At 43.5% G+C, this 25,894-nt stretch overlaps 1 protein-coding gene across 1 annotated transcript in view; it reads right to left on the bottom strand.

The window, feature by feature from the left end:
* Nucleotides 1-1,965: 1,965 nt before the first annotated feature.
* Nucleotides 1,966-25,894, bottom strand: part of AGMO (alkylglycerol monooxygenase) — a 268,148-nt gene continuing 244,219 nt past the window's right edge. The window contains exon 13 of the mRNA XM_054020289.1: nucleotides 1,966-4,252. Coding sequence (XP_053876264.1) covers nucleotides 4,172-4,252 — 81 coding nt within the window. The 3' untranslated portion in view covers nucleotides 1,966-4,171. The remainder of the gene's footprint in view (nucleotides 4,253-25,894) is intronic.

The raw sequence follows: 25,894 nt of genomic DNA, 5'->3' as shown, positions 1-25,894 counted from the left end.
AGAACGCTGAGATTCTGATGTAATCACATGACTCTAGGAGGTGAAGCTTTAAGAAACAGGACAAAATTGCAAGAATTGGCAAAATTGTTTACATCAGCTGAGTGTTTCACCTTTGCTGGGAGGATTCTAACCTATGACCAGACTGGCTCCTTTGCACCACCTGAATAGCAAAAAGTAACCAGCCTGGGAATATAATCTGACCCTTTAACGCTAGAGAGTAAAAAGTGAGTGGAGAATACAGATTAGCGTAAATGCTGGATTCTCTGTAACCTGAAGTCTTTAAATCATGAATTGAGGACTTCAGAGGTTATGGGTCTATTACAGGAGTGGATGGGTCAGGTTCTGTGGACTGTAATGTGCAGGAGGTGAGACTAGATAATCATGATGGTTCCTTCTGACCTTAAAGTCTATGAGTCTATGAGTGATTGGGCAGGCAAAGCGAGGCCCTACACTAAACTTGATGGATTTCTGTGTAAATTGGTATGTAACACGATAACTTTGGAACACCACATCTGATCCATTCCAAAATTTCAGGGAATATTCTAGACATCAATGGCAGAACTCTATTGATTTTAGGGTAAATTGGAAAACCCGAAGGGGAAAATGGGGGACACAGAGCCCACGGATCTGCTGAGCACATCCAATAGCTTTGACCAGCTCTGTCATTGTCTATAGATCAAAGAACCAGTTGATGGCAGTTAATAACACCCCCTGTACAGCTTTGCCCAGATCCCAGTGGAGTCTAAAATGTTGTCCGCCCGAATGAATTATCTCTCAGACAGAAAGAAAAGAAATAATAGCAGGGGGAGCCCAAGGCAACTCTGCATGTAGAACATTTGAGCTGTCGGGGACATGAGGTGGTGGCATTTTATGAAAAAGAGTTACACATAAAAATTCTATAAGTTCTGCAATAGTATTTTGCTCACTAGATGGCCTCATAGAATTCATCTGATATCAGCTGTTTCCATACAATTGTTCAAATAAAAAGCATATGGCGAATGCCAAGAAAAGAGCAATGGGCCCTTTTAAAAAAAGCAGGGAGGTAGGAGAGAAAGAGAGACGAATAACCAAAATATAAGTGAGCACTGCTTGTTTCATCTATTAGCATAAGGCAGTGTCTGAAGTTAACATTTAACTAATTCAATTAATTAAAGCAATTAATTCAGTTCAATTCACTGGCTCACACTGACTCTGAAACCTCCTAGATTACACAGAAACAGAGACCTTATGACAAGGTGATCATTCCCCCTTATCTAATGGCTAACGAGGTATTATGTGACCATGCAAAGCTACTGTCTCCCTTTCTAATGTGTGAGAGTGGTTTTCCCTGGCTGGCTGATTCATTTTCAGAGTTTGAATGGGTCTTGTTCATAATAGCTCAGTGCTATTAGTCCATATCTGGAGAAGAAAATTCACTTAATAAAAGAATATTTAAATGTTTCCAAATAACTACAGCACACTGCAATTTAAAGAGGAACAGGGAAATGGTAGACATCTAATAATTTGACCTCAACTCTCAAACTCAGGGTTATATAGGAAGTAGGGGCCTGATTCTGGCCTCTGCTGCCACCCTCTTATGGTGATTTAGAGCAGGCCCAGTAGGCAGCCCTACAGCAACCACCTCTCAGACTCCAGTATTTGGACATGCTCTTGGAAGGGGTGGTGTAGGCAACTGCTGGAGTGTTTTGCATGAAACCACCTTTGCCCCTCCACCAAGGATGAATTATCCAGGAGGCACAGCACAGAATTTGGCCCTGGTATTCCATCATAAATTACTTTACTTTTATATATTTCTGACTTTCTTTTCTTTGCATTACTGAATTTATTTTTGGACACTCCCTGAGAATTCTGAAGATTTTCATGTTAAATGTGAAATAATTTGACAGTCCAAAGTCTTAACCTGTGCTTACCTTAGACATCATGTTCTTTTCACTACTACATATAAATAAATGACACTGGTTGGGGTAATTTAAAAATTAATTTAATAAATTATAATCAGATTAAAATATCCATTTGGCTATTTCAATACTATACATACCAAATACAGATTTCTAGTGCACACAATGCATTTGGAAACATGGGAACCTGAAGATTGGCTGCAACCAATATCATAGGAACCTGCAGAGTTTTAGCTCAATTGGCCATTTTTTTCCTTTCCTTTCCTTCCGGAGGTACCCCAATGAAATTATTCTGTTTACGGATCTTTCAAAGATTGCTACTGATGGGTGAATGCATTTCAATATAAAATATGTGACATTTAGCAATAATATACCACATTCATCTCCATGATACCTACCCACATCATTTAAATCAAACCTCGCAACACTCTTGTGAGGTAGGTACTTTTATCTCCATTTCAAAGAGGGGGAAACTGAGGCACAGAGCAAATACGTTACGTGCCCAAAGTCACAAACTGGGAATAAAACCTAGATTTGTTGGCTACTACGCCTGTGTTTTAACAACTAGATCACATTTCCACAATCTGAGTTCATTTATCTAATCTCTTAATAAGATTTAGAATTCTACCAAAGTATGAGTAAATTTATGAATTAAAGATTTAAGCAAAATACTTCTAATCTGAATACTTCTAACATTTCCAAGGGACAATTTGTTCATCTTTTAATTATACAAATTAGAAAAGGATCTGAATCGAAACCCGGGATCCAAACATTCCCACACTTTATGAAAGGTCTGAACCAGACATTGCATCTTAGACTCATCTCTACTCAAACTGACATCTGTTTTCCCAATTAAACATATTTTAGGGATTTAGCATAGCCCTAAGTGATAGACACAGACAATTTGACTTTCTAATTGACTGAAAATTTTGGCCTCAAATTTGGGTGTCTCAAGGGAGGCATCTAAAAAAAATAGGCCTGATGTTCATCAGCACTGAAAAATCAAGCCAATTTTATTTAAATATGGAGTTAGATGGCATCCAAATTGTAAATGGAGGCATCAATTCTCTGCTACAGCTAAGTCTAAAACTGTGGGTTGACTAAAATCAGGATATTTATGCATATCTGAGCTCTCTATTAATATATCTTAGTACTGTAGAGAAAAATGAAAAAACAAAAAACAATACAACTACATTTTAATCTAGGTATTTTTACCAGTTTGAAGCTTGCAAGGCATCCTAAAGTTTTTTAGCTACTTGATTTTAAGTATTTTCTTTTTTTAGTCTTGGACCCACTAAAAGTTGGAAGAGCATAAGGAAAGAAAAACAACCCAGCTCCTCTATTTTTGCTAATCTTGCTGTTTGGAGCCTCCCTTCTCTTCCCCCCCCCCTTTTTTTTCCCCAGTTTTCCTGTATCAATAGAAATAATCAAAATAGCACCTCACACAGGACAATAGATCCATCTCCCTCAGGATCACTTTGATGGGAGGAGCGGGGGGATTACTAGAAATTAACAACCTGATCCTGCAAACACTTTGTGACAGGAGTTTCTTTAGTCAATGGAGCAACTTGCTTGTGTCGGTGTTGGTGAGATCAGTCCTAAAGTTGTTGGCAAATGCAGGTATACTCCTTAAACAAATTAACGTAAACTGCAAGCCTGCATTACACAACACATATATCATCTAGTTAATTGAAAACATTTCAATTAATACAAGTCAGAGTTATTTTATCGTGCTGTTTTTAATAATTTTCCTGTCTCAACTACTCATCCTTATGTAATTGTATGTTATGAACACACAATTGAGCATGGCGTTGAGATTCTACTGTAATTCAATCAGTATGGAAAAATTTACATTCACATTCTTTTAGATTTAGTCTCTGTGGAGATTACCAGGTTGCAACAAATATGATTTTAATTATTTCTATTGTAAAGAATGCTTTGCACATATGGTTACATACTAATAAAGTGATTGAAAAATGCTATTATTTTTACATGCTTTTTAAGAATGTGATCCCTTGAATGTAAAAAAAAAAAAAGCGGTGAAAGCACAAGAAAAAAATAGAGGGATCCTTAATTTAACGTGGGTAGGCAGGAGAATAAATATTTAAAAGATCAAATAAAAACAGATGACCATTTTTAATGCATCTTTCAAACCTTCATAAAACATCATGATTCCTACCTAGCCTATGTGAAATGCTTGCATTTCAGAAAGAGGCACCGCCAACTTATTCCAAGAAACTTCGAAGCATATTCCAAAGGGCTCTTTCCATAATTCAGTGATGTTTTGCTGTACTTGAGATCAGTTGCTTCATAATTTGTACTCCCCAGAATGCAATGCAGAGCGAAAATAAAACCTACAATATAAAGCACAGAGTGAAAAACATTATAGAACTTTCTTAATAAAAAATTATATAGTAATTATGGTAAATGGATAAAAAGCAGAACTCTCCCAAGAGACACATCTATATAAGAATTCCAGGAATATTGTTAAATTATGAAAAATAGATGTTGGAGTCTACAGGCTTTAGGAATTCTATGGAAAGAGTTTTTCTCCCCTTCTCATAGTTACCACTTCCTTGACATGTTACTAAACTTCTTTCAGTCCCCACCACTGAAAGAACACATCTATCCCTGGAAGATCCATTAAATATAGAAGTATTTTATTTAGAGAAGAAACATATTTAAGCAATAATGACTGAGGAACAGGGCATTTCTAGGGGATTAATGACCGGCTGGTAGATGATGATCATCTGAAGCACAGCCACGGGCCATTAAGCCCCAGGAAATGTCCTCAGCTGAGATTGTTATTACTATTATAAGTTGGAAAAAAAATCACGGGCGTATTTTTTAAATGGGGGGGGGGGTGATGCAGTTCCTTCTCCTTCTCTTTTTTTACATTAAACTCTTTATTGTGAGTTTGTTAAAGAATGCAATGTATGCTTGTGGGGGAGTATTTCATATTATAGTTATTATAACCAGAATGAGAAATCACACTCTGCAGAATTAGTTTGGCTTCAGAGTTCTATAAAAATATTGATTCAATGCCTACTAAGTTCAGGGTTGCTAATATTAAATGCTAAGTACTGCATTCATGAAACAATAAGGCTGCACCAGTGGGAAAAAACTGCAGAGAATATAAATATAAAGGGGCCAAATCCACCCCTGCATGACAACAGTTCTGTGCTGCTCCACTGCCGCAAAGCTGACCTAAAGCCAATTGAGAAACTGAGCAGAAGCCCGTTGCGTAGTCACAGATTTTAATTTTCTCTGGATCCTCCAGTACATTCTGTGCAACAGAGCCTGAGAAATTTGAACAGACTGTGTGATCTAATGATCACACTAAAATAACACTAGAGAAGTTTGGGGAGAATAAAGGGTGTGGACAACTGGACGGAGCATAAATGTACCTGACTGCTACCTTTGAACACGTTTTGGAAAAATGTGCACTTCCTAAACTGTGCAGGCAAGCATAGTGTGCCTCCCACATAGTAACCACCTTGCAGCTTACTGATATTTTCTGCTGTATAAATTCAATATATACTTTCCAGACTATTCACCTGGAAATTCCCATTCCCTGTCTAGACTCTTTATTCCTCGCCCCTCACTAAAAATTATTTACATGTCAATTTTCAAAGTTCAACCATTTTTGTCATAGTCTGATTAAAAAAGAAAAGAAAAGAAAAAGAAGTATGGTTAGTTGGGTTTTTTTTTTTTTTTTTTCTTTTGAAGCAATGGAAAAGTACTTTTTCCCCCTCTCCCAGAACAGCTGATAGTTTCACCCTCAGACTTTAAATAAAAAAAATGTACTGTGGGCAGCAATCGTGCCTGGAATATTTTAGCCCAAAAGATGATTTTTTCAGAATGCTCTAGCCGGTGAAAACAGATTTATAATGGAAACTGTTTTACAATCTTAATTTTAGCAGTTGCTACCAGTGACTGCGGTAGTATTATTACCCAGCTAACTATGAAATTAAACTTCATATCTGTTATTTATACTGATGGAAGGGGGACACACTCTTTCAAACACGTCCATATTTTCATTAGGTTCTTTTCATATAAACTCTCTTACTTATTTAAATTGTCCACTTTAGTCTAAACAGAACTATTCATGCAGATAAGGTCTGCTCATTTTACTAGGGCATTGCAGATTTGGGCTCTTAGTGCACATGAAATCTTGGGATGCTCCTGTTAAATCTCAATGCAGGGCAAGATTATAAATTGTTCTAAAATCCTTAGTGGAAGTCAAGCTTCCCCCTTTGTACTATAATTTTGTTGCTAACAACTGATGCTTTGAATAGTCCATCATATTGCCGCTTGTTTACACTGATGAATGAGGAAAACTTATTTAACATAAATAGATGTGGTTTTGCATGGCAGCTGAATCACAACAATAGTAACAAAAACAAAAAAATCCTGTATATATTATGTCTCTCCAAGACCTCTTACCAGAATGGTTTTAAAACCACAGTCCCATATTTAGCAATGTTTCTGTTTCTGATATGCATTTCCAGGATTAGTTATCATTAATTATGTTACAACTATTTTTGCAGGGATCCAGTCAATGTATAAAAGGTGGAGTTTGGGCTTTTTGGATAGGATAACTGTAGTCTCATATCCTCCCTAGGGTTTTTATTTCCTTTTTAGCGTTTGATCACACTGGTGCTGCATAGTCTGTGTCTGAAGATGTGCTTCATACTTGTTTTACAATTGCTAGATCGTATACTGTTTCGTTCTGGATTAGGTCTACGTCTATAATCACAACATATACTCTCAGTAAATATCTCGTTCTTCTTCGAGTGCTTGCTCATATCGATTCCAATTAGGTGTGTGCGCGCCGCGTGCATGATCGTCGGAAGATTTTTTACCCTAGCAACACTCGGTGGGTCGGCTGAGGCGCCCCCTGGAGTGGCGCCCTTACGGCGCCAGATATATACCCCTCCAACCCAGTACCCCCTCAGTTCCTTCTCACCGCCCGTGACGGTTGTTGGAACTGTGGAGCGCGGCATAGCTGATCTCCACCTCCCTAGCTCTTTACTCATTGTACTGTAGATAGTTGTTTAGTGTAGTTTTTAATAGTTTTAACAGTTATAGTGTAGTTAATAGTAAGTTTTGTAGATAGCGTAAATAGTACTTGGAGGAAACAGGATTTATCCCCTTCCCTCCTCCCCGGTACCAGGGCTCATGCCCAGGTCTCCAGGTTTCAAGCCTTGCTCGGCCTGTCTCAAGCCGATGCCTATGGGAGACCCCCACGATTCCTGCTTGAAGTGTCTGGGGGAATCCCATCAACCAGATAAGTGCCGCATTTGTAAGGCTTTCAGGCCTCGGACAAAAAAGGAGCGGGACTTTCGTTTAAAACCGCTCCTAATGGAAGCGGCACTTAGCCTGGTGCCCTCGGCACCACGTGCAGACCAGGCGCCGTTGGTCCGAAGCGCGCCTCCGGCACCGGAACAACCCAGCACAAGCAAAGACTCTCGGCACTGGATGTCGCTGGTACCAGTACAGACGCAACATCGCTCGCTCTCTCCGTGGCCCAAGAAGCAGCACAAACCACCTGCTGCTCATGTACAGTTGCAGGCAACACCTGTGCCCCCACTGGAGCAACAGCCTGTGCCAGCCCACCCCACGAAGGCTCCAACTCCGGCACTGTCGATTCCGGCGCCGCAAGCGCCGTTGAGTCTGGTGCACACAAGCTCCCAGGTGCACACCGTGGTCGAGCTTGGCCTGCCGTCCACTCCGGAGACCTTCTCCACCACTCGCGACCTGATTGCGCTGACTGAACTTGGACAGTCTCACTCTCCGGCACTGCCGGTGCAGACTGTTCCATCCATAGGGAAGCCCGCCTTCATGCGACCTCCATTGCAGAGCAAGACAGTTCAGCACCGATCTCGGTCCTGTTCCAGGTCACGGTCCCGATCCTGCCGACGGTCCCGGTCTTGGCACCGCTCGCAGTCCCGGCACCGATCCCCATCTCGGTGCCGGTCGTACTCGTGGCGCCGCTCCGCCTCACGAAGGTCTTCCACCCAGTATGATCGGTACCGATCCAGCTCCCAGCACCAATCCCGGCACCGATCGTCTTGCAACCGATCCAGGCACCGCCCGGGCCATGGGTCCTCGTCGAGATCTAGGTCAGCCTCCTGGTACCGTTATGACCGTCGGTCCCGATACCGCCCGAGACCCTGGCACCGGTCTCCATCTCCCAGGCATGGAGCGACAGAGCGGGACGGTGCAACACAGCATGTGTGTTCAGCCCCGCCTTGACCTTCAAGACCAAATTCGACGTCGTCCCAAGTGGGGAGTGGCTACCACGTCCAGGGCCAAGATGCGGATGGTGCTAGCCAGGGGCAAGAAGAAGGACAGGATCCTGAGCAAGGATCCCCACAAAGGTCCTTTTGGACCCCTTGGGCATACCACCAAGCCCAAGGTGTCCCCTCAGGCGCTTCTTGCTCTGCCCATTCGGAGCCCCGGGTGCCGGAGGCCATTGTGAGCCGCCCTCCCACGGGAGCCTCGGAGGCGACTGCCCTGCCATCAGATCAGGCCCATGCCCCTAGCATGGTGGACCTAGGGCAACCAGACCCTCCTCAATCAGACCTTCCCCAGGATCTGCTAGTCCCGGGAATGTCCTCCTCATCCTCGCCTGACGAGGCCGTGGCAGGCACGTCCTCCTCTGGTCCACCGCCTATAGATCTTCTGCACACCAGGAATTGCTACGTAGGGTGGCACAGAACATGAACCTTCAGGTGGAGGAGGTGGTGATCTGGTGGTGAACATTTTATCGCCGATGCCCACACACGTGTAGCCTTACTTTCATTCGGACCATCCAGCAGTCCCCAGCATCCATTCCTCCCAAGGCCAGAGGGGTGGACAGGAAATTCCTGGTGCCCTCTAAGGACTATGAATATTTGTATGTTCACCCCCAACCTTGCTCCCTCGTTGTACAGTCTGTGAACGAGAGGGAGAGACATGGCCAGCAAGTGCCCGCCCCTAAGTCCAAGGACGCTAGGCGCCTGGATTTATTCGGGTGCAAGACTTATTCAACCTAAAGCTCAGGGTAGCTAACCAGCAGGCCCTCCTGGGCTGTTATAATTATAACACCTGGAAATCGATGGGGAAGTTCAAGGAGTTGGTTCCCCAGGAGTCCAGGGAAGAGTTTGGGGCCTTGCTAGAAGAGGGCAAGAAAGTGGCGAGGACATCCCTGCAGGCGTCTTTAGATGCGGCGGACTTGGCGGCTAGGACTCTAATCTCGGGCGTGGCTATGCGCCGCATTTCATGGCTACAAGTCTCCGGTCTTCCACCAGAGCTACAGAAGACTATTCAAGACCTGCCCTTTGATGGCTGTTCTCAGACAAAACTGTTCCCAGACTTCAGAGTCTGAAGGACAACCGGCCATCATGCGCTCATTGGGCATGCATACCCCAGTGACGCAACGTAGGCCCTTCCAGCCCCAACCGCAGCGCACCTATCCTAACCCTCGACCGTGGCAAGACTTCGCTAGAAGGCATGGCCGCAGTAGTAGGAGACAATCTAGTCCTCACTCAGGCCAGAATCAGGGCCCCCCAAAACCATCGGCGGGGCCCAAGCAAAACTTTTGAAGGTGCGCCCGAGGACGGAGCACCAGTCTCCTTGCAGGATCCTTTCCCGTCTTTCTTCAACTGCATTTCCTATTTCCTCCCTGCGTGGTCCCGCAAAACGTCAGATCACTGGGTCCTACGCACGGTGGAAACTGGATACCGTCTTCAGTTTGTGTTGCTCATATCCATTCCAAACCCGCCCTCCTTCCCCTCTGTCAGAGTAGCCGGCAAGAAGGAACTGAGGGGGCGCTGGGTCGGCAGGGGCATATATCCGGCGCCATAAGGATGCCACTCCAGGGGGCACCTCAGCCGACCCACCGAGTGTTGCTAGGGTAAAAAAATCTTCCAGCGATCGTGCACGCAGCACGCGCACACCTAATTGCAATGGATATGAGCAACACATCTCGAAGAACAACAGTTACAAAGGTGAGTAACCGTCTTTTGCTTAGTGCTAAAATAATCTTTACTGCACATGCACAGGTAGGTTTGGTATGATACTAATGCCCTATTCACATTGGGCAATTGACTTGATGCTGAAGACAGTTATCAGCATTAGGTTCCACTTGAGCTGGTGCTGGCAATGGTTTAACAGCTACAGTAGACAAGATAAAAGTTTTCTAAAAATCATTAAAGAAAGAATCCTAGAGATTTGTTTCTAACAGGTCTCAAAATGCTTTCTGCCAAGATGTTGAAAATGGCTTTGTTCTGTCTACACTAGCTTTAAACTCTCTTTGTTTACTAAAGAGTAATACAGTAGCCTCAAAAAGGCCCCAGCTGAGATCTGAACCTCTTGTGCTAGCCACTGTATGAATACATAGCCCATGAGAGTTCTTGGGCCTCAAAGAGCACAGGAATTGTTAGTATCTCCATTTTACAGAGGCAGGATTGGGAGACTATGTGACTCACCCTCAGGTCACTCCAGACTCACCCTAGGTTTGTGGCAGAGCTGGGAATTGAATCTGTATCTTGTGCGTGTCTAGCCAGTGCTTCAAATGCAAGACTATTGCTAGGGTTACCATATTTCAACACTGTAAAAAAGAGGACACTCCACGGGGGCCCTGGCCCTGCCCCAACTCCGCCCCTTCCCCACCCCCGGCCCCGCCCCAACTCTGCCCCAGCCCCGCCCCTTCCCCAAAGTCCCTGCCCCAACTCTGCCCCCTCCTCCCTCCCGCTCTGATCTTGGTTGGGGGTTGCTAAATGCTTCCCTGCTCCCCACTCGCCCTGCAGCCCCTCCGCCCCTGCAGCCTCTGAGAGACCTGCTCCTCACTCGCCCTGCAGCCTCTGTGACCCATGCTCCCCACTCGCCCTGCAGCCCCTGCATCCCCGCCCCTGCAGCCTGTGACCCCTGCTTCCCACTCGCCCTGCAGCCTCTGTGACCCCTGCTCCCCACTCGCCCTGCAGCCTCTGCAGCCTCTGTGACCCCTGCTCCCCACTCGCCCTGCAGCCCCTGCAGCCTGTGACCCCTGCTCCCCACTCGCCCTGCAGCCTCTGTGACCCCTGCTCCCCACTCGCCCTGCAGCCTCTGCAGCCTCTGTGACCCCTGCTCCCCACTCGCCCTGCAGCCTCTGTGTCCCCCCGCCTGCTCTGCCCCTGCACCCCTTGCCCCTGCAGCCTCTGTGACCCTTGCTCCCCACTCACCCTGCACCCCCCGCCCCTGCAGCCTCTATGCCCCCGCCTGCCCTGCTCCCCCGGCAGCCTCTGCCTGCTGGGGGCTTCAGACGCTCGGTGGCGCCGGTCCCTGCAGCCCCGGACGCAGCTTCCTTCCTGCTGCCGAGCACGTTCCCCGGCCTGTCTGTCCCCATCGGAAACAGCTCCCGTGGCGCCGAGTTCCGAGCTGCGCGGGGCAACGGGGCCACAGGAAGGGTCCCCCAGTGCCCGGGGGGTCCCCGCCCACGAGAGAAGCCCGAGCCCCCCCACATTCCCCGCCTGAGCATTGTAGCTGAGGCGGCTGGGCTGCGCTGCGGACCCGGCGGATTGTGCTGGGCGGACCCTGGCTTATGCCTCCCTATTTTCCCAGACATGTCCGGCTCTTTGGAAATTCCCCCCGGACGGGGATTTGAGCACCAAAAAGCCGGACATGTCCCGGGAAATCCGGACGTATGGTAACACTACTATTGCACCTCTCAAAAGAGTCTCTAGACTAGAAAATCGAGGTTAGGATGGTTTAGCATGAACATAATCCCCTCTTAAAGTCTGCCAAAGATATCTACCAATTTGGAATTCAGAAAACTAATATTTTCTTATTTTTGACTGACACAGTTTATTAGTAGAGGCAGAGCCGAAGCGGAGGTGAGCTAGGGTGGGGCGGGGCAGGGAGTGCGGCGAGTCAAGGGACAGGGAGCAGGGGGGTTGGATGGGGCGGGGGTTCGGGGGGGGGGTCTGTCAGGGGGCGGGGTGTGGAGAGGGATTGGGGCAGTCAGGGGACAGGGAGGGTTAGATGGGTTGGGGGTTCAGGGGGGGCAGTCAGGGGGCAGGAAGTGGGAGAGAGTGGCTAGGGGGCAGGGCTACCCCCCCCCCAGAGTGTCCTCTTTTTTGAAAGTTCAAATATGGTAACCCTAATTGAAGCCTGAGATTGCATCAACACTGTATTCTGCTAACAAATGAAAAAAAAACAACTCTCTGCATCTTGTTTTTGTTGTTGTTCAGTCTGAAGATTGCCTGAAAATATTGTATTGCAATATATATTTAGATTATTCCCCCCAGTAAATGTCCATACTCCACTCCATACATTCTTAATTCAACTTTAAAATATATTGGATCTGCAAGTATAATAAATTATTAAATTGATGTTGGGAGATAAACTTCCTTTTTCCAAACCTAAATAATATCTGACTTTCTCTGAGGCAGTTTCCTGTTAAAAATAAAACAACAACAAAAAACAACAACAAAAGAAAACATTCTGCTTACGCATTTATAAAACCTATTAAAAAATAACTTCAGTACATGGTCCAAGCTTATGCTTTATGGTTGTGCTAATTCATTCCAAGAACCCAATATCTTTTGTAGCTGTAAATTGTCAGCCATCATTATAACTTACAAATCCCAGCCACACACACACATGAATTCATCCACCCACAAGCATTTCATCTTGGATTACAGTATTATCATGGAATTTTTTTCTATCAGGCCTTGCTACTGTCTTCTTTTCTAGAAAAACAGGTTGGAGCCTAACCCTGTAACTTTAGACAGTGGTCTATAACTCTGCTATTGGACAATGATTTATCTCACAAAGTTGTCTCATCTTATATTCATCTCACCTTTCTGAATGTTTAATTCTGGTAAACAAACTAACCAGAGATCCTGCTCTGATTGTAGTCACTGGCGAAACTCCCACTGGAGCAGCTTTGATCCCTTATTTTAACAGGCAGGTTAAAAGTGTACTGCAAAAATATACTCTGTGACCTTGCTAGCTCACTGGAATGGTCTGTCTAAAATTTCCTGTCTATACAAGGGAGATAGTATATATGACTTACTATACCTTTACTAGAATGGTATACTACAGCAGTCTTTGCCCTGAAACAGACCCTGGTAGCCTGCTTTGTGCACCATGCCCTAACACCTGGTGGGTCCCATAGTATTACCAACTCCAAGTTTTCAAAAACCATGAGAAAGCTCCCCAAAATCAGGAGAGTAGTTTAAAAATCATATTTATTCTTCATTCATTAATTTGGGGGGGGGGTCATTTCATCTGCCTTCTGTTTTTTGAACTGTTTACATTTTCAAGTTTGCCTCCATAGCCATGAGGGCTAGAAATTTACTTTTTAAAAATGAAAGCTGAGATTCTGATGTAGTCACATCACTCCCAGAGCTGAGGCTTTAAGAGAAAACACCAAACATCAAGAGACTTGCAATAAAAATCACAAGAGTTGGCAAGAACATACATTTTTCACTTGCTGCCATTGGATCATCCTTTACTGACACGAATATCCCTAGTAGGCAGAAAAGATGAGCAGCAGCAGCAGCAGATTCATCTTACTGCCCTCAACTGACCTATTACTGCTTAGCAGATTCATCACATAGGATTGTGGGGAACATAAACTAGTTTATGCTCATTGGAGATGAAAAGTACTGAATGAGTGCTTTTAATATACTAACAAACCATTACTGGTAAGCAACTCTGAGAAACTTATGGGGTTTCTATCTATAATCACAGCTCAGCAAAGGTAGCAAAGGCTGAATGTCATATCTCATTGCTGTTTTAAAATCTTCTATTTTTCAGTTTCACTTAAAATTCTAAGATTAAGAAGTACCAGGAATGGATGACTGCCATTCTCACAAATCTGACTTGATTTAAAATATTGTAAAATTAAAATATAAAGCTTTCATAGAAGCCAATTAGGCAAAACCTTAAATGGTCTCAATTAGTAAACATACTGGTTTAATCTGCTGTACATTAACAGGCCAAGTGAGACTGAAAGTTTTATTAGAAGCTGTTCATTGCAGAAATGTAATACTTGAAATAGCCCCATTCCATTTTGATTACAAAGACTGTGGAGTTTATTTTCTTAAATATTTTTACAGGAAATGCACCCATTGAGATGCAACATCTCATTTACTTTTATGCCTGTCAGCAGCTGAAGCATAATTATATACACATCACTGCATCATTTATAGCTCAAACACAAGAGAGAGGGTAAAATAGACACACCTGAGAAGAACTGTCATTTAATAAAATATTAACTAAATTATGCATGAAGAGCAGTTTTTCACCTTAAATGAAGACACATGGAGTTTTAGTTTAATCAGTAATTTATTGCAGAGTTTTGATAGTTAATCAAGTTCAGAATTGTTTTTTGTGCAAGACTATATACAAGAAGTGCTAAACATGTACAGTGTACTTTGCCAGGGAAAGAGTTAGGGCTATTGCCCAGTTAGGTTTATGGGTTAAAAAAAAGTTTAGATGCTCTATTTCTTAATCCTCCTTTTCTGGGGAATGAACTTTTATTGGAATGATGGGACAAATTCACTTCAATGGATTGGCACCAAAGATGAATCCGTACATATACCTATTGTTGCAATGATCACATCATATAACTCATACAATGAAATGACTTGCAGATAGCATACTCCGGTAAAGTGTCTTACAGAATTCTGGATTGGGTTCTACTCTCTGAATACTTAATATTTACTTAGCAACAGCTAAAGACCTAGGAGTAAATAAATCCCCTGGTTTCTCTTTCCAGCTACGACAATATTAATAATTAATAATAATATATGAAGAAGAGGAACCATTAGAAAAGAGAATGATGTAACAGTGTCCAATCTCACAATGAAAAGTTGCAGTGTTAGCAGTAATAATATTTATGTAAATGTATTTTCATTTCAGAGTGGTGCCATTGTGACAGTACATGAGATGGAAGCCCAAAGTAAAGCTGGTGGACAAGACCGAGAACTAGCTATTTGGAACGGGGTGGGGAGGAGAGGGGAGGGAGAATGACCCAAGATGCCTACAAAGCAAAAGATCTCTACTCATTTAATTACCCTGTTGAGAAAAGGTCGTATGCCTCAAGTCCCAAAACAAAGTTATTCCTGGGTGTAAAAGAGTTCCCAACCCCAGATAATTGCTCTGAGACATTAAATCTCTGACAGGAAAACTTTGCTGCATATGTCAAAGAGAAATGGTAGAAAAGAGCTGGCTACAGTGACTAAGGCAAAATGTGACCTAGGGATAGAAAGTGAAGAAAGGGATATAGCAATTGAGTGTCAAGTTGAAGGGAGTTTCAGCACAGTGAGTGAACACCAGAAAAGTTTTCAAAAAAGAATGAGGGAAACCAAGCCAGGAGAGAAGTTCATGTGAGACCATAATTGTTCTTAAATCCAAAATGCCACAGGAAGAAGTTAAACATTTCATTGAAAAATGGAAAAAGATTAGCCAAAGCGGTCTACATTGCATAAAAAGCCTTTTGGACAGGCAAAGAGAAGAGAAATATGCTAATATTCACTGATGCTCTAAAGGGAAAATGTTGCCATCCACATTGTAGACAGACAAGACACATCCCAGCCTGCAGGCTAAACCCCTTTCAAGGCCAAGAACAGTAAAGTGTGAGTATTTTTTAGTTCCAAGGCAGAGAAAATGTGTTTGGGTTAGTCCAGCCCTGCTGTTGGAAAAGCAGCTCCATTTTTGGCTTTTGGTCTCTCTTTCTTTCTGTCCTACTCTCAGCACATTGTTTGTTCTCATGTCCTGTTATGGCCCTTGTAACTCTCATTTGGGAAACTTCTCAGACCAAAAGTCACCTCTTCTTGATCATACTCTTGTTCTCATTATTGAGCATACTACATTCAGATGGGCAAAATTATTATCCCTTCTTTTGATCAGCTGCTTTGCAACTGAGGCCTGATCAACACTAAGAAATTAGATCACCTAACTATGTCGCTCAGGGCTGTGAAAAATTTTGTGCCATGAGCACCTTAGTTAGGTTGACCTAACCCCTAGTGTAGATGCAACTAGGTCAACAAAAGCATTCTTCCATTGACCTAGCTACTGCCTCTCCGAGAGGTGAATTAACAACTACATTGATGTAAAAACTCCTTCCACTGACATAGGAAATGTCCACACTACAAATGCTAGTGTTTATAGTGTAGACATAGTCTGAAAGGAAGTCCTCAACTCTAACAACTGGCCCCTGGGGTCAGCTGGTTCATGAGTCCCTGTCTAGACAAGTGAGAATGTTTATCCTAGACAACATCTCATAGTTACTATCTGGGTTTGGTTGCTGTAGCCAGCCTTTGTGGGGTGCTTTGGGCAAGGCTCTGTGGTGTCAATGCTCAGCTGTATTTGGCATAGCTGAGATGGGGAGACAAATCTGGCTCTAATATATTTTTTCTCTTTCCCCTGGGGATGGTCAAGGCTGAACCAGCCCCTGTCACAAGTTAGAGCAGCTAGTGTGTTTCATCCCCTCCCTTGTCATGCCTCTGACATGTACTCTACACCAGTAAGAAGGGAGCGGGTGGAGAACAGACAGCTATCTATCACCCCCAATTACACTAGGCCACTAGAATCCCCAGCTGCCCCTTTAAGTGGTACTCTGGGAGTTGACAGGCCTAGGTTCAATTTCCTGTTCTGCCACGGACTTTCTGTGTGACCACTGGCAAGTCACTTAGGTTAGGTCTATGTGTTGTGCTTTGAGCTGGGGGTGTATGTGTGATTCCCACCTCACATAGCCATACCTGCCCTACCTCTCATTAAGCTAGCTAAAAATAGAAGCTTTGCTGTGGTAGCCTGGGCCACGGCAAGCTAGCATGGCTAGCTACACTGAGTACGTACTCAGAGGGTGCGGATGGGTTTGTGTTCCAGGTGGCTAGCTTACTCCACTGCTGCTTCCGTGGCTAAACTTCTATTGTTAGCATGCTAGTCCGATGAGAGCAAGAGTGAATATGTGTACTTGAGCTGGGAATCACATCCCCTGCTCAAGTGTAAACACAGCCTTAATCTCTCTGTGCCTCAGTTCCTGATCTGTAGAATGGGGATAGCAGCACTTCCTTACTTCACAGGGGTGTTGTTGTGAGGATAAATACATTGAAGATTGTGAGGTGCTCATATACTACAGTAATGGACGACATCGATGTACCTAAGATCGATAGATCTGGCTCTCTACATTTAACCCATTCTATGAAGAGCTTCATGTAAATAATTCCTAACCAACTTTTCATTATCAATTTTCCCATATAATATATTATAATACAGTTTCTAATTACATGATCAATGAGTCACATCCTTACCAGCAAGCTGATCTTATGTATTTCTTACATTACTCCAGCCATTTAAGAATACCACTCCCACTAAATCATGCAAGACCTAAGAATAGTGTGAGAATCTGTTGGTATCTTATGATTAATTTTGTGTTTAAAAAAGTTACACACCACTATATCATTAATGATTGTAAAAAGCTTAGCAAAAAAATCCAGGTTCTATTTTTGGAGAAATATATAATCTTTCCCATTGCAAGATTTTTTTCCAAATTGAATCCTAGATTTGAAAGGACACTATATCTGGAATATTCTTATGCTTTGGAAAGGTTACTTGGTATTGTTTTATTTGTATGTCAAAGGGATGCCTGAAGTCTCAACAATTGTTAACCTCTCCCATGGTATGCTAATACGAGGTCAGAGGCTCACATGTGGCTTGCAGCTTGGAGACTTTCTCTCAGCATTCTGCCAGGGATGGGACTGCCCAAATGGTTTCTCTCATAAGTTCTAAGCCATAAACTGCATCCTACTTGGCTAGCCACGCCAAAAGAGGACCCAAGGGTATCCAGAGTCTTGGCTGATGGGAAAAAATGAGTGCTTCCTATGGAAGCCACAGCTGTTTTCCTGAGAGAGAGCACAGATGCCTGAATTTTTCCCTATTTTCTGTTTTTGACTACCTGTTCTGGCGGCAGTTCCAACAAAGGGGGAGGAAAGCAGCAGGCATCCAGCTGTTTTAAGTAAGCCTTGGCAACACGGGTACTGATTACATAAACATTGAAAACATTCAAAAGAATTTTTTCTGGCTTTCAAACTATATAAAAAAAAAAGGTGTGAGCATGCCCTAACACTCCCCATCTCGAGCAGAAATTTAATGACCAGGATAAAGCCCTTCATTATGAAAGCAGAGGTTATTCCAAGAAAAATGATAGTACATATTACTCGAAAAGATCTCGAACTTATACAGAAAATGATTTTACATATATAGCCTATCCACTTTGCATACAGAAGATTAGTTTCTTAAATTGCAGGATGAAGGTCAAAATGTGCATTTGTATTTGAAATGTTGTGCCTTATTTATTCCTAACCTAGCTCAGTGAAGTCAATGAAGATACATTGATAGATACACCAGCTATGAATTTGGCCCATTATATTTTACAGCACCAGCTACATCACTGATTTCAATGGAGTTATACCAGCTATGAATTTGGCTGTAATATTTTACTGCACTTACTTGGTTATTATTGTCATTTATTTATTAAGAGCTGAGAACTGGATGAGAGCTGTATAAGACACAAAAAACAGCAGACTCCCTGGTCTGAACAATTTACAGTGTTATCAGGTAATCTTATTCTAACTTTCCTCCATACACTTTTAATTCCCTTCCCCAAATAGTGTTATTTGACATCTAAAATATTTTCAATATTAGGTTTAAATAAACAAATTAAAGCAATGCATTAATAATTCATGAAAGGTCAGCCAAGATAGACAGAATGTGAATAATGAAAATGAATTGATTTCAGATTTGTATATCAGTTTGTGAACCAACAGAGATCACCCTGGCTGAAAATACATATGCTGAAGGGCAACATTTGAGAAAATCAGGACTCTATCACCCACTTAAGCTTGCAACTCACCTTAAAGATTTTTTAAAAACTGCTCCTCTGTTGCACTGGCTCACAGTTGCACCTGGCTGCCATCCTGAAATGTTCATGTAGTCAACGTTTCCCTCTCTGCCTCAGTTTCCCCATATGTAAAATGGAAACAACATCTATCTACCAACTCACAGGCATACTGTGAGGGCTAGTTAATGCTTGAAAAATGCTTTGAGTACAAAAAGTTCCATGAAAGTGCTGATTATTATCAGCACCATCAGAATGCACTGATCCAGGCATTTCATGTGCAGTGCTTCCAGAAGAGTTAGCTGCAAAGCAAGATGATGTGATTCAGCACCAGCGGTGCAACAGAAAATGTAAAATAATATCACACCAATGCCCTGGGGTAGGTCATCGGCAGCGAGGATCAAACATGGGACCTTTTGCTCTTAATGCATGAGCTGCTACTGCCTGAGCTAAAAGACACCTCTGTTAGCCAAACCTGTAGCAGGCTCAGCAATCTCTATATAGCCTATCACTAGAGGGGGACAGCGTGCCACACCAAGCAGTCATGGCTTACTGTAACAACACTGATCAATGAAAGGGATGTTTGATCACAGCTCCCCCATTGCAGAGGCTGAAGCACACTTTACTGGGGCCACAGGGAAGGGACCAAAAGATTCTTCTTCAAGTGAAGGGATCCTTCCTGCCTCCTGAGGAGCTAAAATCTCATGGTGAACCCTCCTGGATATTGGTCCTGTGAGACTGCAGCATAGTGTCAAAGTGCTAGCTGTGAGCCAGATAAGGCACCCTCCAGGCAAGATGTCTGATGCTCATGTCTCATAGAGGCCTGCAACTGGCTATTTAAACAGCTATGGAGCAGTTTGTAGGTTTCCTCCTTTCTTCTCCACAGCTCACGAAGATGTTTTGTTCAAATAGGCTGTTGTGCAATGAAACTCCTGCTACTGCCAACCATGACCAAGAGAGAGACACCTTCTCCATGGCTATCTGATTCCACAAGCTGGAAAAAGGATATCAGGGTACTTGCACTTACAGCTTTGCTGCTGCTTTCCCAAGCTGGTACCCCAGTCCCAGAGTCTTGTCAAGATTCAGCTGCCAGAATTACAATTTTGATGACTTCCTTGCAGATGTCCTCTGGGAATTTGTCTGGATGGTCTACTCTGGGGGCTGTCCAGGGAAATTTTGCAGCTATTGTCATACATAGACTGGTATTTCTAGACCACAGGACAACCAAATGTGAAGAACAGAACTGGGGGCCAATTTGGCTCAACTTCTCCTGGCTGAGCTATGCAGCCTGTCACCACACCCTCACAGATAGAAGAAATCAAGTAGATGAAGCACAGAATTGTTACTATAGGAATATAGCATTAGGGAAAGGCTGCTGTCACTCCGGACAGAACCCCTGGGGGTGGGTGAATCTGGGCTGAGAAAGAGACGTTTTTTGGGGGAAAAAGGATGTAGGGATGGAGCTTGTAGTAATTTTAATTATAATAGGCAATGATCTAGAGAAGGCAAAGGGGTTGATCTTGTTGCTGTTAGACCAATGGTAGGGAAGCAAGAGGTGATTGTGATGTGTTAATTTGGTGTTTCGTGTTTCTGCATTTTGGTGTGCATTGCGACAGCAGAATGTGCTTAAATTAAGACATAAAGTTTCATTTACTCTAAGGCTCCGTTACACCACTCCACAGTGTAAAGCAGCCTATGGTGTAAATGAGAATAAGGCTCAAAATCTTTCTTCTTCAAGTTTAAATTACCATGCCACAGTTTTCATCTATTACCAATATTCATTTGTTAAGCTTAAAAATGGTTTTGCTGACATCTAATTAACAGGCGTAGTATTATGTCTCACTCTAGTTTCACTTATTTAAAAATATTCTCCAGTATTAATTCCTTTTATCTCCTAGCTGTCCTTCTACTAAATCTTATCGGATCAGTAAGTAAGTTTAAAGCTACACTTATTTTTAGGTCTTTTGTGCAATATCAATGTGGGGACCTTCTGCAATTATACATATATGTCAGCCAAAGCATATTTTTAGAAGTTTTATAACATTACTTTTCCCCCCTGGAAGCCTGCATATTTAAATCTTGAACCACAAAGAAAACTTGGAAATGAATTTGGTTGTGACAATCTGCTGAGGTTCCCAGAATTATGAGTTTCTGTGTTACCCCTCTCAGCGTCAGCAAGTAAGATTTTTGCTTCTGCTAAGATGTGTGTCTGCTCCTTGACACATCAGCTTGTCTGCCCTGCCAGCAAACTCTTCAGGATTCTTCCAATCCAAACCTTGCCATCAAAGTAACAAATAATGAACGCCAACACCCACGTTCCCCAAAGCATCACAGTGGTATCATACATACCATCGACTTGGGGGGCGATAAGGATATACGCACACCTCTGACAAAAATAGTATATTTGTAAAGTAAGGCCTGATATTGTAGGCCTTACTGACATGAGGACCCACTGAAGTCTATGGAAGTACTGACCTAAAGGATACAGGATCAGAACCCAGCCATTTAAAAATGAAAAAATGATTATTGCGTCAGAAACCAAATTATATCCAGATGGGTAAAATGGCTTGGCAGGAAGGTAATCTTATATAAGACTTTATAGCAATAATAGTGGTAGCATAGTGATAACAGATGATAATCAAACCTGAGGAGAGAGTATTACAATCAGCTCAGAGCATGACCTCTGTGTCCTCTACTGATTGCTAAGGGAATTATTCTCAGGTATTGATGGACAAGAGTGGTTCATCTCTGAAGAGATTTGTTACAGATATTGTAAGGACAGCATTAGAGGAAAATCATTTTGGAATAAAGGACAGGCAGGATGGTTTGAAAAAATAGCATGGGAAATATTTGTAAAACAGAAACGGCTTCCGTCTCACTTTATGAAGTAAGAAAAAAAATCACTAGGTTATAATGGATGATGAAGATAAAGACATACTATAGAAAAGGTTGGTCACAAATGGTAGTTAATAAATTGTTTTGGTTTATTAATGAAAGTGACTTTTTTATTACTTAAATGTACACATTAACTTGTACATGTTTTAAGAGATTATACACAGGGTTTTGAGCTGCAACACTATGGGTTTGAATTCTTCATTTTTATGTCTTATTATGGGACTAATCATGGTCCCACTGAAGTCAATGGGAATCTTTCTTGCACTTCACCAAGAAGAAGGGCTGTGACTGTGAGAGGCCCTTGCAAAGGGTGCAAAACTGAGCAGGAAGGATCTTGGTAAGATTCTACTACCACAGAAGGAACAGTCCCAGTCCCGTAATGAATAATAAAAAATAATGATTTATTCTTGCACAGACATTTGACATAGGCCTTTAAAATGAAATGAAGTACTTCCTTTGGATTCAATTACCTTTGGATTAGACCTCACCTGTGGATACAATGGTTGGTTGGTTCATTCAGATAAAACAACCTGAAGACTTTCTGGATACCTAGATTCAATTCTATAATGATAGGTGAATAACAAATTATATGTGTGTGTATATATATGGAGAGAGAGAGAGAGAAAATTCAAAACTAACGAGCATTTGTTTATTGTCTTTCATATGGATAATCAAATCAGTTTTTCAAGTAGTTCTAGATTGTGTAGCAGGACTCAGGGGCGGCTCTATGGTTTTTGCCACCCCAGGCATGGCAGGCAGGCAGCTTTCGGCAGATGCCCACGGTCATGTAGATTCGGCAGCATGCCTGTGGGAGGTCTGCCGGTGCCGTAGCTTCGGCATACCCACCGCTGAATTGCCGGCGAAACTGCGGGACTGGCAGACTTCCCGCAGGCGCGCCGCTGAAAGCTGCCTGACTGCCACCCTCACGGCGACCAACTTGCCGCCCCAGGCACACGCTTGCTTCGCTGGTGCCTGGAGCCGCCCCTGGCGGGACTGTCAGTTTGATCAGCAGGCCCAGTAGTCAGGGCCTGCTGTCCCAATCTCTTTTCATCCTATGTGTCTGGGATCCCCAGACAGCTGGGTTGGCTTCCTTGTCGATAAAGTCCTGGTCCAGTCTGTCGCAGGGCTAGGTGTGGGGGAATCTAGGATGGGTAGGAGGACCTGGGCCCTTCCTCTTCTCTGGGTCCTGGCCCAGTGTCCTGAAAATATGACAGTGTGGGCTGGCCTACACTTGGCCTAGCTCCTGTTCACCTTCCTCTAGGCTACTTCTTACCCCACCTGATGTCTCTGTTCGGGGAGCGGCTGCTGTTTGACTATAGTCCTTTTCTCCAAAACCCCAAAGTCTCAGGGTTGGTGTAGGTGACCCTCTGGTGCCACCACACGTAATTCTCCCTATCTCTGGTGTAATGTCTCCAAGTGGGGTGGGGGAAGAATCACAGCCAGATCGGCTCGATAAAAGTTTCTTCTACTCTAGTCTCAGGGCATTGCTCCTCCTGGAAATGGCTTCTGTCCTCCCTCCTTGCCTTGTGCCTGGAGCTGGGCAAAGTGACTGCTGGAGAAGTCAGAATCATCCAGAAATTGGGTGAGGTGGGCACTCAATGTGCTCATTAACAATTTGAAGCTACTTTGGTGATTTCCACTGTGGGCAAAACAGCCCGGCAGGACATACCCAGAGTTACTCTCCAAGAGTGGAACTAATAGGAACTCAAGAGGAGGCTGAGAAATGTATATATAGTAGAGGAGTCGAAGCTAGACTAAAGAACTCAGTGGTGGAATAGCTCAAGGACCAGAAGGGTCTGCTGTAAGGATTATGTTCCAGGGACTTTACCAATTTGTTAGATTTAGATTGCAGGCTCTCACCCCACTGTAGAAGATGACAACAACTAGAATTTGCAGCAGGCTGTGAAAACTGCAGCTTGATGTTGCAAAGACCCAAGGGGAGTTTGAAGGAGACCGTGGGACTAGCACTTGTTTGCCAAATTTAAGAATCTGGGTGCCCTGAAGAGGGGGTTGGATACCATTCCACAGAGACCATGGCTAAGTCCATACTGCACCTGGGAGATATAATTCCCCCGATGGGTAGATGTAAACACACTAACTCTGCTTGAGTTAGTGTATAAGAGCAGTGTCATGTGGTGGCACGCACAGTGGCTCAAGCTAACCACTCACCTGAATACAACCCCTTCCGAGATCCTAGGAATACACTCAAGGGCCTAGACCAAGCTGCTGCCCATGCTGCCATGGCCTTTGGCATGGTAGCTCAAGCAGAGGTATGACATCTATGTCTGCCCAAGCTGGGAAAGCTGCAGTGTAAGCGTATCCTGAGAAGAGACCTTGGGGAGCATATTGAACTTGTGGTAGTAACAAATACTAAAACTTTTCCCCTGGAAAGTATTATCTTTAAAAAGTTGTTATTGACAATACTCACAACACACACACACATATATATATGTACATATATATAAATTTAGTAAACTTTTTTCTTTAGAGATTTGTGTCACTTTTGTTCTCGTAGAGATTTAATTTGGTATAATATAGATAGAGGGATAGATATCTAAGTCCTGAAAAAACTAAACTATGGTCTGTACACCAACAGGGATATAAGCTGAGGTACAGCAAAGGGGAAAGAAATATTATGCCAAACATTAGCATAGTGATTTCCTCAAGCCTATTACGCAAGCAATTTAGAAATTATAATAAAGATTTTCCTCCACCACCTTAATTTTTTTGTTTATGAAGAATCGCACTGGGCTGTATTCATTAAAAAAGCAAATCGTGTGGGAGTTTCATCATGATGCTGTGGAAATTAAACTTGAGAGTCGTGAGGAGCGAGTGCTGGATTAAAAAGAAAATAAATTGTGTATTATGACACCTATTATAAATCTGTATATGTGGGATTTAGGTGAATGCATGTGCATCTATCATTATTCTGTCAAAAATGTACTTTGGGGTTCCTGTGTGGGCCTGATATGACAGGAGCCTTATTACAGGTAGTAATGAGGATTTATAAACACAAAGGATAATAAAACTGTAGGCTCTGATTTTGCTTTCCACTTTTTTCTGCATAAATTCTTTGAAAATGTTGTACCTCTATGGGATAGTTTATAGCATCTCTATTACATATATTTACAATTATATTCAGAAAGAATACTTTATACAACAATTTTCCTCTTTTTCTGGGAACAAATTGAGCTCTCAAACTTATTCATTGTTCAAAATTACTTGTGAATCTCTTTAGTGAATAATTCTTGGCTTGCAAATCAATCAAACTGTTCATCGCAAATATCTGATGCGACAGAGCGGGGTTTGTCTGTATCAAATTATAAACTCCATTTTAAATTATGTATTGAACATGTCTAAACTTGTCTGAGGGCAGGCTATTGTATTCCAGACAGCTGCCCTTCTCAGGAGGATGCTTGATACCTTGTTGAAGGCACTATCACTAAGAAGCCATCAACACAGCAGTCTAGGACCATAGACTCTGATTGTCTCTCAACTACAAGGAAGCCCACCTCATGGAACAATGAACTTTCTACAGGAAGGGGAGAGGAAGTGGGGGGAGAGAAAAGAGATACTATTTAAGTTCTCTGTTCTGTGCAGTGGGCCAATATCATGGCCATGTGGTGGGAGAGACGGCAGGAAGGACTGTGCTTAACCTCAAACATTGACAAACCTCAGATATACCTACGGTTATCAACTTTCTAATCAAACAAAACCAAACACACTTGCCCTGCCCCTTCCCTGAGGCCCTACCCCTGCTCCACCCCTTCTCCAAGGCCATGCCCCCACTCACTTCATCCCCCCTCCCTCCATCGCTCACTCTCTCCCACACTCACTCACTTTCACCGGGCTGGGATAGGTGGTTGGGATGTGGGAGGGAGTGACGGCTCCAGCTGCCAGTGCAGGTTCCAGGGTGGGGTCAGAAATGAGGTGTTCAGGGTGTGGGAGGGGGCTGGGGATGAGGAGTTTAGAGTGCAGGACAGGGCTCCGACCTGGGGTCGAGGGGTTCAGATTTGCAGGAGGGGGCTCCAGGCTGGGGAGGGGGTAGGGGTGCGGGCCCTGGAGTGGGGCTGGGGCTGAGGGGTTTGGAGTGCAGGAGGAGGCTCAGGGTTGGGGTGTGGGAGGGGATGTGGGATACAGGCTCTGGGAGGAAGTTAGGGTGTGGGAAGGAGTTCCGATCTGGGGCAGTGGGTTGGGGTGCAGGAAGGAATTTGAGGTGCGGGCTGTG

The sequence above is a fragment of the Malaclemys terrapin genome, chromosome 2, assembly GCF_027887155.1.
Source record: "Malaclemys terrapin pileata isolate rMalTer1 chromosome 2, rMalTer1.hap1, whole genome shotgun sequence".
NCBI lineage: Eukaryota > Metazoa > Chordata > Testudines > Emydidae > Malaclemys > Malaclemys terrapin.
This window is presented reverse-complemented; position numbering and strand designations above follow the sequence as displayed.